Raw genomic sequence first — 13528 nt, forward strand, 5'->3', positions numbered from 1 at the left:
TTTCCTCTTGATCCCGCCACCTGTCCTCTTGTGCGTCCCTCCTGTCCTTGCATTCATTTTGTGCTTTCCTGGACTTTGCCATTGTCTGCCTCCACGCACTCTGCTGGGCTCTTTCAGTTTGGGTGGACTGCATGAGCTCAGAGAACATTTCATTGCAAATGTGTTTTTTTCGCCTTCTTATCTGCGCTAGCCTCTGGGACAGAGATGCTAGTGGCAGCTTGAAACATTTGTAGCTGCGGGAGGGAAAAAAGGGAGAGTAAAACTGAAAAAAACATATCGGCCATTTAAAAGGAGAGGCTGATGTTTTCGGATTAACGTGCAGCACAAACCCAACTAACACCACCCCCCGGACACCCAATTCTCTCTGGGATGATCACTTCACCCCTCCCCGCACTGCATGGCGAACAGCGAGGATGATTTCTTCTCAGCCACAGGCAAACAGCCCAGCAGGGACAGCCACCTCTGAATGTCACCTTAATAAAATTCCCCTATTTCAACCAGGTGACCATGAATAATATCACTCTCCTGAGGATAACACAGAGAGATAAAGAATGGATGGAGCTTGAATGCCAGCTAACACCGGGACCACACGCTGCCATGCTTTCTTATGCAATGATTCCAGACTATGTGCTACTGGCCTGGGGTGGTAAAGTGTCCTACTATGGAGGATGCAACAAGGCTGCCCTCCCCAGAAACCTTTTGCAAAGGCTTTGGGAGTACCTCTAGGAGAGCTTCATTGAGATGTCCCTGGAGGATTTCCGCTCCATCCCCAGACACGTTAACAGACTTTTCCAGTAGCTGTACTGGCTGTGAATGCATCCTAAGTCTTCAGGGAAAATTAATAATTAAACACGCTTGCTTTTAAATTGCGTATTATATTTACAAATGTACACTCACCAGAGGTGTCTTCTCCACCTTCAAGGTCCAGGAGCCCGCCTTGGGAGGGTTGGGAAGGTATTGGCTCCAGGGTGATAAACAGTTCCTGGCTGTCGGGGAAAAAGGTTTCTCCGCTTGCCTGGGGTGCACTATCTTCAAGCTCCCCCTCCTCCTCATCTTCCTCGTCCCCAAAATCCTCATCCCTGTTGCGTGAGACTCCCTTGCAGGAGTCCACATACAGATGTGGGGTAGTTGTAGGGGCACCCCCTAGAATTGCATGCAGCTCATCATAGAAGTGGCATGTGTGGGGCTCTGACCCTGAGTGGGCGTTTGCCTCTTGGGTTTTTTGGTAGGCTTGCCTGAGTTCCTTAAGTTTCAAATGGCACTGCTGTGGGTCCCTGTGATAGCCTCTGTCCTTCATGCCATTGGAGATTTTTTCAAATATTTTGGCATTTCGTCTTTTGGAACGGAGTTCTGTTAGCACAGATTCATCTCCTCATACAGCGATCAGATCCAGTACCTCCCGTTCGGTCCATGCTGGAGCTCTTTTGCAATTCTGGGACTCCATGGTCACCTCTGCTGATGAGATCTGCACGGTCACCTGTGCTGATCAGCTTGCCACACTGGCCAAACAGGAAATGAAATTCAAAAGTTCGCGGGGCTTTTCCTGTCTACCTGGCCAGTGCATCCGAGTTGAGAGTACTGTCCAGAGCGGTCACAATGGAGCACTCTGGGATAGCTCCCGGAGGCCAATACCGTCGAATTGCGTCCACAATAACCCAAATTTGACCCGGCGATGTCGATTTCAGCGCTAATCCCCTCGTCAGGGAGGAGTACAGAAATCGATTTTAAGAGCCCATTAAGTCGACAAAAATGGCTTTGTTATGTGGACGGGTGAAGGGTTAAATCAATCTAACTCTGCTAAATTCAACCTAAACTCATAGTGTAGACCCGGGCTTAGTTTCACGCATAACACGAATGCAAATATTTAGCAGCAAATTTTCGAAGGAGCCTCCAGTCCAGCCTTCCAAACTGCTACAGCATTTTTATTTGAAGTCATTGCATATGTGAATCAGATAGTCAGATTCCTAAATGACTAAATTTTTATTGCAAATACTATCTGCTCATATTCACTGTGCTCTTGAACACAAAACTTGTACCAGAAAAAATTGTGCATACAATTGTGTCTACTTTTGAAAATGTGGCCTTTAAGCTAGACTGCTATTTTCTATCTATGTTAGGATATTATACAGTATTCATTACTGTTGTATCCAAATGTATTTCCATGCCCATTTGTTTGGAAATATCTGAACCCTCAAAGAATAACCACCATCATGTAAGAAGGAAACTTTCATTCTAGAATTGAAAAAAAGGCCATACTTTTGGGGCCTGATCCTACATCCCCCTGGAGTCCATTGTTTATAAAACTGACCCCATAAGAGCTCTAGCCTGAAGGCATTTTAAACAGACCCATTTTACACCTAAAAACTTACCGGGCCCCATCTTTATCTGCTACAAATGTTGGAGTTGCTATGAGAGGGCTTCGTAGGTCTTTCCTGATATAGATTTTTTCAGTTGAAGCTGCACAGTTGGTTGGTTTCTCCCGTTGCACATCAAAAGGCTTTCTTTCACTCTGAACCGCTGCATCAGAATAGAAAAATACAGATTTGAAAGGAAATAATTCATCCAAAAACTAAAATAAAGGAAAATCTTAAAGCAGGATTTCAGTTTGCATGAAATGTGTTGGCTCATTTCAGTTCAATGCAATATTGGAAATTCAGTATGATAACTGAAGAGACATAGGCCCCAGTGTTGCAATGCACTTAATCACGTTTATTAAATAAGAAAACAATGGGACTAATCATATTCTTGAGTGTTTTGCGGGACTGGGGTTAGAGCTTGTTACTGCATTGCATTTAACCAAGTTAAGCATTCGGGACGACACATTTTCACACTATGATTTTGAGGAAAGGAATATGTAGCTGTTAGGACCAATGATATTTCTTGAACATTTTATTTAAAAAATCAATGCTAAAATTCATAGCAGGACAGGCAGGCTGAGAGGAAATGTTTGCACTGCTATATGGCAGAAGAGCATTTAATGCCTAGGCACAGTGGATCTGTAAATGATTTAAAGGTAATGCACAAATTCTGGCCAGTTAAGAAGGTCTAGTGGGCTCCTGAAAAAATCTCTCCAGGATTAAAAATACCTCTAGTTTTAAAGTGTAGGAAAAAATACTTATTGTTCAAGGTTCTAAAAGGGATATGGATGAATCTCAAGCAAAAGAATCAGAAAACAACATTAATGTTGTGATTTTAAAGAAAATTAAATGTATCCCCTGTAACACTGGGTCATCATAGTTGAGTGGACTAAGCATGGGACTGGCAGCCAGGAGCTCCTGCCACTAATTTGCAGCATGGCTTTGGGTAAGTCATTTAACTACATAGTGCTCCCTTGAAAAATTTTCTCAAAAACTGGGATATTAAAACTGATATTCTTCACAAGGGTGTTGTGAGAATTAGTTAATGTTTGTACAACACTATATATACATATAGTGCACTACATAGAATATAAAGCACTATATAAGTACAGAGCATTACTCTACAATTATTGTACCATTCATACAGCAATCAACTATAAGGCAGTTCTTCTTCATGGCCTCATGAAACTAACTTTCTTCCAATCAAAATATAAAACCCATTGCTTTGACCTAGCCTTCCCACCTTAACAAAAATAAAATTTAGAAATAAAAAAAAAATTCCCCACTGACTGGGGATGGAGAGAAAATTATCCTAATGTCTGTTAGAAATCATAAGGCCCAGACACTAGGTTATGAACATGATATAAATACCTTGGATAGAAAGGATTTGCTGTATTGTTTATTAACATTGGATTAAGTAAAATGATTGCCAGTGCAAATAATTTACACTTATTAACCAGAAGTCTGATCCAGTGTCCACTGAAATCATTGGGCGTCTTTTCCACTGGTTGCAGTGGACCCTGGATCAACCTCTAGAAATGCAGCAGCATCTGCAGTTTGCCACTAAAAGTGGCATTAGGACATTTTAAACTGCCAGCTCAAAAGAGCCCTACAGCTGGCATAGCTGGCCATGTGAGGCCCATCCCAAAGTAGAAGGATCCTGTTATGGTGTATAGCTAGCATAACAGCTTCTCTGCCACCTGTGTCTGGCACAGAGGCCATTGCCAGTGATAAGGCAGTGGCTGGTGCTTCCCTGTGCCCCATAGATCCCAGAAGGTGTAACAGCCCCTTAGGATCATGGGCAGGCAGAGAAATTCAGAGCAGTTTTCAGACTGTTCTAATTTACATGAAGGGGGGACTGGCACACAGCTAGCCCAGGACCAAGAGAACACAAAGATGTCTTAAAGATATCTTTGCACTTCCCTCTTAAGCTGCATTGTATACTCTTTGGTGACAGCCTTTGACTCCAGGTACTTTAGAGTTAAATAATATTCACAATAAAATAATCCCAGATTTGTAAAGAAGGTATTGGAATAATATTTGCAATGAATATAAAACTTAGCTTTATGTTTTTTCTTTTAATAAAACAAATTTGGGGTAAGTACATTGTTATGCAATAGTATGCCACAAAGGTAGAGAACATTGCACCTCATCTCACAGAACATAACATGCCTTATTTAATGGGAAATCTGCACCAAGTGGGATTTATGGTACATTATTCTATAACAGGAGAAATAAATCCCAAATCTGACAGCAAAAAAAAATAATCTATCCATACACAAGAAGTTATTCCAAAATGAGGCCACAGAGTTTCAGAAGGGACTACTAGATCATCTAGTCTGACCTTCTGTGTATCACATGCCACCAACACCACCCAACATCCACACACTAAACCCAACAACCAAAACTAGACCAAAGCATTACAACCCACAGGAAACCACACAAACACATGCCACAGGCAGAAAATAGGAGTGTCATTCTCCATTACAAACAATGTACTTGTAAAATGCACTAAAAGTGAGGCGCTATCTACCCCTTCTTAGGGGATGTGATATAATATCACACATAAGAGATTGATTTCAAAGTTATTCATCACTGTAGCTTGAACTTCCTCTACAAAAGTGAACTAAATAAAAGGTTTAGAGAAGAAAATGTGAGGCAGATATTTGGGATGACAAAAATTCTGTAACAAAGATACTTCTTGATTTGTATTCAGGAAAGTATTGTGGATGTCTTAGAACTTGGTGTTTCACATGGACAGAGAGAGAAAATTGAAAATATATTTAACAGTACCGGTCGTCTACATATTTATTACTTGGTAGACAGAGTATCGGTTTGGGTAATGAACACTCACATTCCATTTTCATGCCCATCTCTAAGCATTTCTTAAGCCTACAGAACTGGCAACGATTCCGATGGTGTTTATTGATGATACAGTCCTGGTTGCTACGACAACTGTAGGTCAAATTCTTCCTTACACTCCTCTTAAAAAAACCTTTGCATCCCTCGCAACTGACAGCACCATAGTGACGACCTAAAGGAAAAGGAAATGCATGTTCAGCTCGGTTACCACAAGGAAATTATCTATATTTTTAATACCAACATTTTATTTATAGCAGGCAGAGCCTATTGACAAATCACACCTTAGATTTGTTTTATATTCTTGGTTATTCCTCATATCTGCAGGCACTGATGGTGAAAGCACTATTCTAGTCTGATGTCACAGTTTTGTTTTGCATTTCTTTCAGGAGATCCTCCAGGATCAGCCCATTTCCCACCATCCTCAAAGAGTATGCATAATGGCAACACCCACTTCTGCCCAGGACTAATGGTTCCTCTTGGAGTCCATCAGTGTAGCTACATAACTGCTAATGAAGTCACATGCATGGATACAAAATATACAAAGGATATTACATGCAAAAACGACATTAAAAGAACATTAAAGTTGCAAGTCAATCACTCAAAGCATAGAAAACTCCAGAATAAAGGTTATCCAGGGGACATTAATTCAGATTCCTTTGTGTATGCATTGTGATACTGCCTTTAATTACATGATCACATACTACTTTTTTCACAGGACTCCGCCTCATTTAGTGCATTAAATGGATGGAAAGTGTTCACTGACCAGTTGAGTTGCAAACTCCCTGCACTATACTCTCAGCCCAAGCCAGCCCAGGAAATGAAAGAGCATTGGACCCCAAACTTACTCTCAGGGACAGGAGTGGCATGTGTGTGGTCAGGCCTAATAGTTGGAGCCAGGGAGGTAGTCAGGCCTGGAGTTAAGGATCAGGACTACAGGATACACTGGGAGCACAGTTAAGAGCAGAGCTGATGTTTAGTGACAGGGATCAACAGCCGAATGCTAGAGCCAATGGGTGAGCTAGAGATGTGGTCAGGAAGCCAGGGGTGCCAACGATGGAGAAGGGCAGGGGCTGAAGCAGTCACAAGAGCAGGCTGGGCAGGAAGCAGGAACATGCGCAGCTGTGTACATGGAACACGTCGAGGACCCAGTGAGCTCTGTTGCTGTGCTAAATAATAGGCAGGTCCTCCCCTCCACCAATCAAGAAGTGCAATCAATCATGTAGCTTCCCCCCCTCCCCGGCCCCACTAGGATCAGCTGTGTCCAGTATGTTGCTAGGATACTGACCATGCTGCAGCTGGTTCCCTGGCACTTACACCCCTCACACTGTGTTGTTGCTAGCTGGTCAAAAGTGAAAGTTTTCTTGCCAATATTGGAGTTCAGACTAGTACTGGTTCAAGGAGGGTTTAACTAGTGTGATACCAAGCACAGCTTGCCATAATTATGATCAAGTATCATGTCCTTTAACTTATTTGTTCACAATTGTGTTCAAACCACAAGTATACCAGCCATAGGTGGTGATAGCTAACACATTTCTGTACTGTAAATTCATCCTCTTTTGACCAAGTCTCAATTGCTATTCTCATTATACATAAACACATCATCACTCCATCTTTACTAGTAACACATTTGTTACAAGAGTATATTTGCTTACCTGATGCTTTATCTCCACAAACAACACAATATTCTACTACTTGTGGCCGCTGGACATCAGCTTTACCCAACAAACGTTCCACTGAAGCAGAGTCTGTCACAATCTAAAACAAAATGCCAGAACAGTTAAGGTGTTGCTTTGATATATCACATCAAATCAAGCTCTAAAGAGATTTCATATTCAGATCAACTGATTGGCTTAGCGTTGCTAACTCTTGCAGGTTAGTACTTGCGATAGAAGTTGGCACCTAACCTGCTTAGGCACTTTTGTAAATCCCATTAGGCACCTAAATACCTTTATAAATCTGCCCCTAAATTTAGTCTGGAAGCCTGGTTTAGGCAAAGGCCTGTTGCAGTTTAGAAAGACAGAGTCCAGTCTGGGAGTTTAGCTTAGGCAGAGGCCTGATCCAGAACTGAAAGATTTATTCCTGACTGGGGCTCATCTTAAGCAGAGACTTGCATTAGCCTTCAAAGATTCGGGGCTTGTCTACATAGAGAAGTTATTGCAGAATAAAGAAATTTAAGTGTAATAGCTATACTGGAATAACTTCCCCATATAGGTAATTTTATTTTGGAATAACAGTGCCTTTTTCCAGTTTAGCTTAATCAACTTCCAAAGTGGATTAATATTATAAAATAATATCTGAGTTTTTTTCTGCTCCTCCCCTTTCACTGCATTTGAGCCTCTGACACCATTCACATAGGTAGATCACTGTGTGACAGCACTTCACCACAGGAGCAAATATTATCATTTGGATAGCTAACTGGTCACTTGGAGTTGTAAATCAGATAGCTAAACATCTAACTGCTAATACTCATACCTGCAATAAAGAGTAAGTACAAAAAAAAAGAAGGTACAAATGTTGTGGACACAAATTTTGCTCACAAAAGGGAACACGGCCTTCTGAAAATATAGGCCTGTCCAGTTTTGTTTTAAAGTTATTACTCCTCTTTTTAGACACCATAAACAAAGTATATCCACTAGTTTTGAAGTTCCTATGAAAATAGAGGGCCAGATCCTCAGTTGGCATAAATTAGCATTGCTTTATTGACTTCAATAGAGCTATGCTGGTTTACAGCAGCTGAAGACTTGGCCCACAACGTTTTGTGCACCTCACATTAGCTCTATTTCATTCCCACTCCTTTTACAGCAGTGGTGGGCAACCTGCGGCCTGCACGCAGCCTGTCAGGGTAATCCGCTGGCAGGAGGTAAGACAGTTTGTTTACATTGACTGTCTGCACCTATTGGAAAACCTGGGAGGTGGGCAGGTGCAAGCCCACCACTGTTTTAGAACTTTGGGGATATCATTCAATGATGCGAACATACAAACAAGAATGCTTGGCAAGACAAAGTGCTATATTAAAGGAAGTTAAATAATGCAATAATATAAAATTCTGTTCAGTTCAAAATACAGGATGAAAATAGTCCGTCCTTAACCCTTTGGAAACCAATAAATCAGAGGCAGGATTAAATCCTAAAAGAGAAGAAAAGGGAAGAGAGGGGAAAGGAAGAGAGAGTGGATGGAGGGAAGTGGGGGAGTATAATCCAATAAACTCATACTTTTTTCATGGTATCAGCAAGGAAGTTAATCCTGACAAAATTAATCTCACTGACAAAGTTTTTAAAAAACTTTTAAAAAACAAACAGCTTTAAATTAATTATGTTTATTAATTTAAAAAATTAAACTTCCAACCATATACAGTATTCAGCTTATACTAGCACTGTGCTTGGTTTTATTGGCTTTTATTAACTGGGGCATAGAATCAGTGTATTATAATATGTTACAGACCATTGTAGTACTGGAAAGAAACAAGGTCTCATCTTTAAATATTCACTTACAGTTCATGTTAACTCCTAGGAGTTGTTGTTTATTTTGGTACATTTCCACTGTCTTTGTGCTGAATATAACATGATTATTTTTCCTTCTTTTATGGGTCTGTCTGTATTTTCATGCCCAAATCATCCCATTAAACACAGACATTAAATAAAAATATGATTCAAAACAGAAGGTTTTCTGCTTTGAGGCATTTAAATAAGAAATGTAATTTACAATAAACTGTTATTTTAAAAATCTCTTAAAAACAATTGTTGTTATTTAGATGTTTATGCACAGATGGAAATTTTCTCTCCTGTAAATCACTCTTTTAATTTTACTGTCAAATAAAATGATAGTTCTATCATATTGATAGCAACAGGGAGTAGATATCGATTTTAAAGAGGTGGATGTGGGGAAAAAAGCTCCTACTTTAGTAGAAAAAGTTTGATCTATGTTTATTAATGTGTATTATTTGTATTATGATAGATCCCAGACATCTGAATCATGACCAGGACCCCATTCAAACATATTGTAAAGACAGCCCCTGCCCCAAAGAGATTACATTCCAAGGCCTTGAGCCCTGCAAAGATTAAAATAACTTTGCCCATTGCCTTCAGCGGAACTACTCACAGGCATCAAATTATGCATCTGCTTAAATCTTTGCTGAATTAGGACCTTAATAAGGAGAACATGCAACAATGGGTGTTGGAACACGGTAGAAAGAGTGAGGGGAGAAGAGGGAGACAAATAATAGTAAAAGGACACAAGGTTGCATAGATGAAGTGTTATAATTTGCTGTTTTATGAACCTATAACAGCCCTCTCTTGCAGTTTACTGTGGCATTTTAGGAAGTAAATTGGAAAGTTAGCCATGGAAATGAACAAAATGATTATATAACATTTTCAAAAACCTGTGCACAGGAAGTTTAGCTTTTAGAAAACTATCAAAACTTCTAGGGGTTTAGGGCTATTATACAATTAAATCTATTTAAATCAATAATTGAAGCAGTATAGCCTATTTTAATTATTGTATTTACCTGAATTCTGCCTGGTACAATGTTGTCAGTGGTGGTAAAGATAAGTTGCTTGGCATTAGAGGTTTCAGGTGCTGCCAATATCACCTTTCCTGTTCCAGTTCCATCTGGACTAGCCAAGATAAACTGTTGCTTCGGAGACACTGATGAGTCCACTGCTGTCACTATCTGGATTTTCTGTCCTGTTTGCTGATCTGTCACAATCTGCAAGAAATGTTGAAGGATTTTATAAGGCATAATATAAGATTTAACATTCTAAAATCTTTGGTTCTATCTCAGAATTATATCTTATTACCTGATAATGGCTCTTCACTGCCTTGCAACTTACATAGTCATTTATACTTGTGCAAAATAGGTGTAAATGATGACACAAAGTGCAAGGCAGTGGAATCAGGCCTTTATGTATATATAGTGCTTCTGCAGAGAAGGGTGCTTGTGGAATGGGAAGCATTGGTGATATGAAAGGTGAGGAAGTAGCTGAACTATAGTAAATCACATTAAACAGGTCAAGAAGGAATCTCTCTAATGTGTAAACAGTGAGGTGGCAAAATTTGCACATGATACAAAATTACTAAAGATAGTTAAGACCCAGGCAGACTGCAAAGAGCTACAAAAGGATTTCTCAAAAGTGGGTGACTGGGCAACAAAATGGCAGATGAAATTTAATGTTGATAAATGCAAAGTAATGCACATTGGAAAACATAATCCCAACTATACATATAAAATGATGGGGTCTAAATGAGCTGTTACCACTCAAGAAAGAGATCTTGGAGTCATTGTGGATAGTTCTCTGAAAACATCCACTCAATGTGCAGCAGCAGTCAAAACAGGAAACAGAATGCTGGGAATAATTAAGAAAGGGATAGATAATAGGACAGAAAATATCACGTTGTCTCTATATAAATCCATGGTACGCCACATCTTGAATACTGTGTGCAGATGTGGTCGCCCCATTTCAAAAAACATATATTGGAACTGGAAAAGTTTCAGAAAAGGGCAACAAAAACGATTAGGGGTATGGAACGGCTTCCGTCTGAGGAGAGATTAATAAGACTGGGACTTTTCAGCTTGGAAAAGAGATGGCTAAGGGGATATACGAGTGAGGTCTATAAAATCATAACTGTTGTAGAGAAAGTAGATAAGGAAGTGATGTTTATTCCTTCTCATAATACAAGAACTAGGGGTCACCAAATGAAATTAATAGGCAGCAGGTTTAAAACAAATAAAAGGAAGTATTTCTTCACACAACGCACAGTCAACCTGTGGAACTTCTTGCCAGAGGATGTTGTTCAGGCCAAGACCATAACAGGGTTCAAAAAAGAATTAGATAAATTCATGGAGGATAGGTCCATCAATGGCTTTTAGCCAGGATGGGCAGGAATGGTGTCCCTAGCCTCTGTTTGCCAGAAGCTGGGAATGAGCAACAGGGAATGGATCACTTGATGATTACCTGTTCTGTTCATTCTCTCTGGGGCACCTGGCAGTGGCCACTGTTGGGAGACAGGATACTGGGCTAGATGGACGTTCTGACCCAGTAGGGCCATTCTTATGTTCTTATGTGATCCAAATAGTATAAAATGAATACCAATGAAGTATAATGACCAAGGTTCTTATGTTCACCTAAGTGAAAAATATGTAACATATTGTACATGGCTATGTATGACCAAGCACATATCCAGTACACATACACAGAAAATCTAATCTGATATAATCACAAAGTTTCCTCACTTAAAGAATTAAAAGTGAAAGTAAAAATACTTTGGAAAACTCTATGAGGTCAAACTCATTCATTCTGAAAAAGGGAAACATATTAGTAAACTGTGAAACTAGCCTCTTCTGGTCAATACTACAGGCAGAGATGCAAGGTGGGTCAGGTAATATCTTTTTATTGAACCAACTTTTGCTGGTGAGACAGACAAGTTTCTGAGCAAACACAACTCTTCTTTGGGTCTCGGAAAGTACTCTTGAGTGTCACAGCTAAATGCAAGGTGGAACAGATTGTTTAGCACAAGTAGTTAGCACATTTTCTAAGGGACCATTAGAGGTTGCGTGGCCCATTAACGCCTCTGAGTCATAGGACAAAAAGAGGAGGTTAGTGAGCTACAGATTGTTGTAATAAGCCATAAATCCAGTGTCTCTGTTCAGTCCATCATTTTTAGTGTCTAGCAGAATTATGAATTTAAGCTCCCAGGCTTGTCTTTTGGTGTTGTGCACACAATACTAGAGACAGAAAATTAAAAGCATTCCACCTCATGACTATAGTTGAGATTTCTTCTGTTTTGGTTAAAAATAAATACACAATGTCAAAACATTTTTTTTGTGTGTAGTTAATTTACAGTTAAGGTTTATATGCTAATCTGATCACTTGTGTGAATAAAGTTTCGTAGCATAGAACACATAATCCTTAACAAATAAACATATTATCATCACCATTTAAAAAAAATCTAAGCATATGGAATAGCCAATTATGATAATTAAGGAGCTCACTAGGCAAAAGATCTCTGGGCTATCTTGCTGCTCCACAGAGCTCTTACTGGCCATCACAGTGTTTTATATTGAAAATCTTAGCTGGTAGCATGAAGTCACAGTGAAATCTTGTCTGTGGGATCAAGACTGATACCTCTATGATGCTGCCTGTAAATTTTTTACAGAGATGGGAATTGTCTTTTCCCTTTCCAGTATTCTCCCTCAGCACGGACTGTTAGTTCCTTTACAATCAGTAGAGATATGAGGAACAAGATTAATTGTTCTGCCCAAGTGGGCCAAAACTAAAGTTATGCTGGGAGGATCTGCTCTATGAACTTCAGAATGTCCTAGTATTCTTCAGTCATACATGTTGAGGAAATATAAATCCTTTGATGGGGTGGTGAGATATATGCTGATATTGTAGATCCAGTAGATAAAAAAGTTTTTTTGCTATTGTTACTTAACCAGAAATATGTCTGCAAAGGAGAATCCTCCCATAGTGATAGACTCTAGAAAGTAAGACAGTGAAGAGGCATAAATTGCCTGATTTTTCTTTTCCTAGATTTAGAGGGAATATATAGGCCAAAACTGCAGGTAATATATATACACTAGAGGACAACTCTCAGTGCTTATCTACAACTGACAATGATAGAATCACAGATTCATAGAAATGTAGGCTGGAAGGGACTTTAAGAAGCCATCAAGTACTACCCTCTGCACTGGGGCAGGATCAAGTAAACCTAGACCATCCCTGACCTAGACTAGGTGTTTGTTCAACCTGTTCTGAAAAACTCCCAAAGATGGGGATTCCACAACGTCTCTTGGAAGCCTATTTCAAACCTTAACTACCCTTATATTTGGAAAGTTTTTCTTAATATCTAACCTACATATCCTTTGCTGCTGATAAAACCCATTATTTCTTGTCTTCCATCAGTGGACATGGAGAGCAATTGAGCCCAGTGCTCTTTATAACAGCCTTTAACATATTTGAAGTCTTTTATCAGGTGCCCCCTTAGTCTTCTTTTCTCAGGACTAAATAATTGCCAGTTTTTTTAATGTTTCCGAACCGGTCAGGTTTCGTAAACTTTTTATCAGTTTTGTCGCTCTACCTAGACTGTCCCCAGTTTCTCCACATCTTTCCTAAAATGTGGTACCTAGAATTGGAGATGTTACTCCAGCTAAGGCCTCACCAGTGCTGAGTAGAACAGGACAATTACCTCCCATGTCTTACACACAACATTCCTGTTAATACTTCCCAGAACATTAGCCCTTTTCTCAAGTGCATCACATTGTTTACTTATATTCAATTTGTGATCCACTATAACCTCCAGATCCTTTTCAT

At 39.7% G+C, this 13528-nt stretch overlaps 1 protein-coding gene across 8 annotated transcripts in view; it reads right to left on the reverse strand.

The window, feature by feature from the left end:
• The window catches only part of NR2C2 (nuclear receptor subfamily 2 group C member 2), a 66345-nt gene that overhangs the window by 28271 nt on the left and 24546 nt on the right, over nt 1-13528 (reverse strand). For all 8 annotated transcript variants that reach the window (XM_073351281.1, XM_073351283.1, XM_073351279.1 and 5 more), the window contains 4 exons: nt 9724-9924; nt 6872-6974; nt 5212-5391; nt 2370-2517 (listed from right to left, as the gene is read on the reverse strand). In XM_073351281.1, the coding sequence (XP_073207382.1) occupies nt 2370-2517; nt 5212-5391; nt 6872-6974; nt 9724-9924 (632 nt within the window). The remainder of the gene's footprint in view (nt 1-2369; nt 2518-5211; nt 5392-6871; nt 6975-9723; nt 9925-13528) is intronic.

The sequence above is a fragment of the Lepidochelys kempii genome, chromosome 7 (assembly GCF_965140265.1).
Source record: "Lepidochelys kempii isolate rLepKem1 chromosome 7, rLepKem1.hap2, whole genome shotgun sequence".
Classification (NCBI taxonomy): Eukaryota; Metazoa; Chordata; order Testudines; family Cheloniidae; genus Lepidochelys; species Lepidochelys kempii.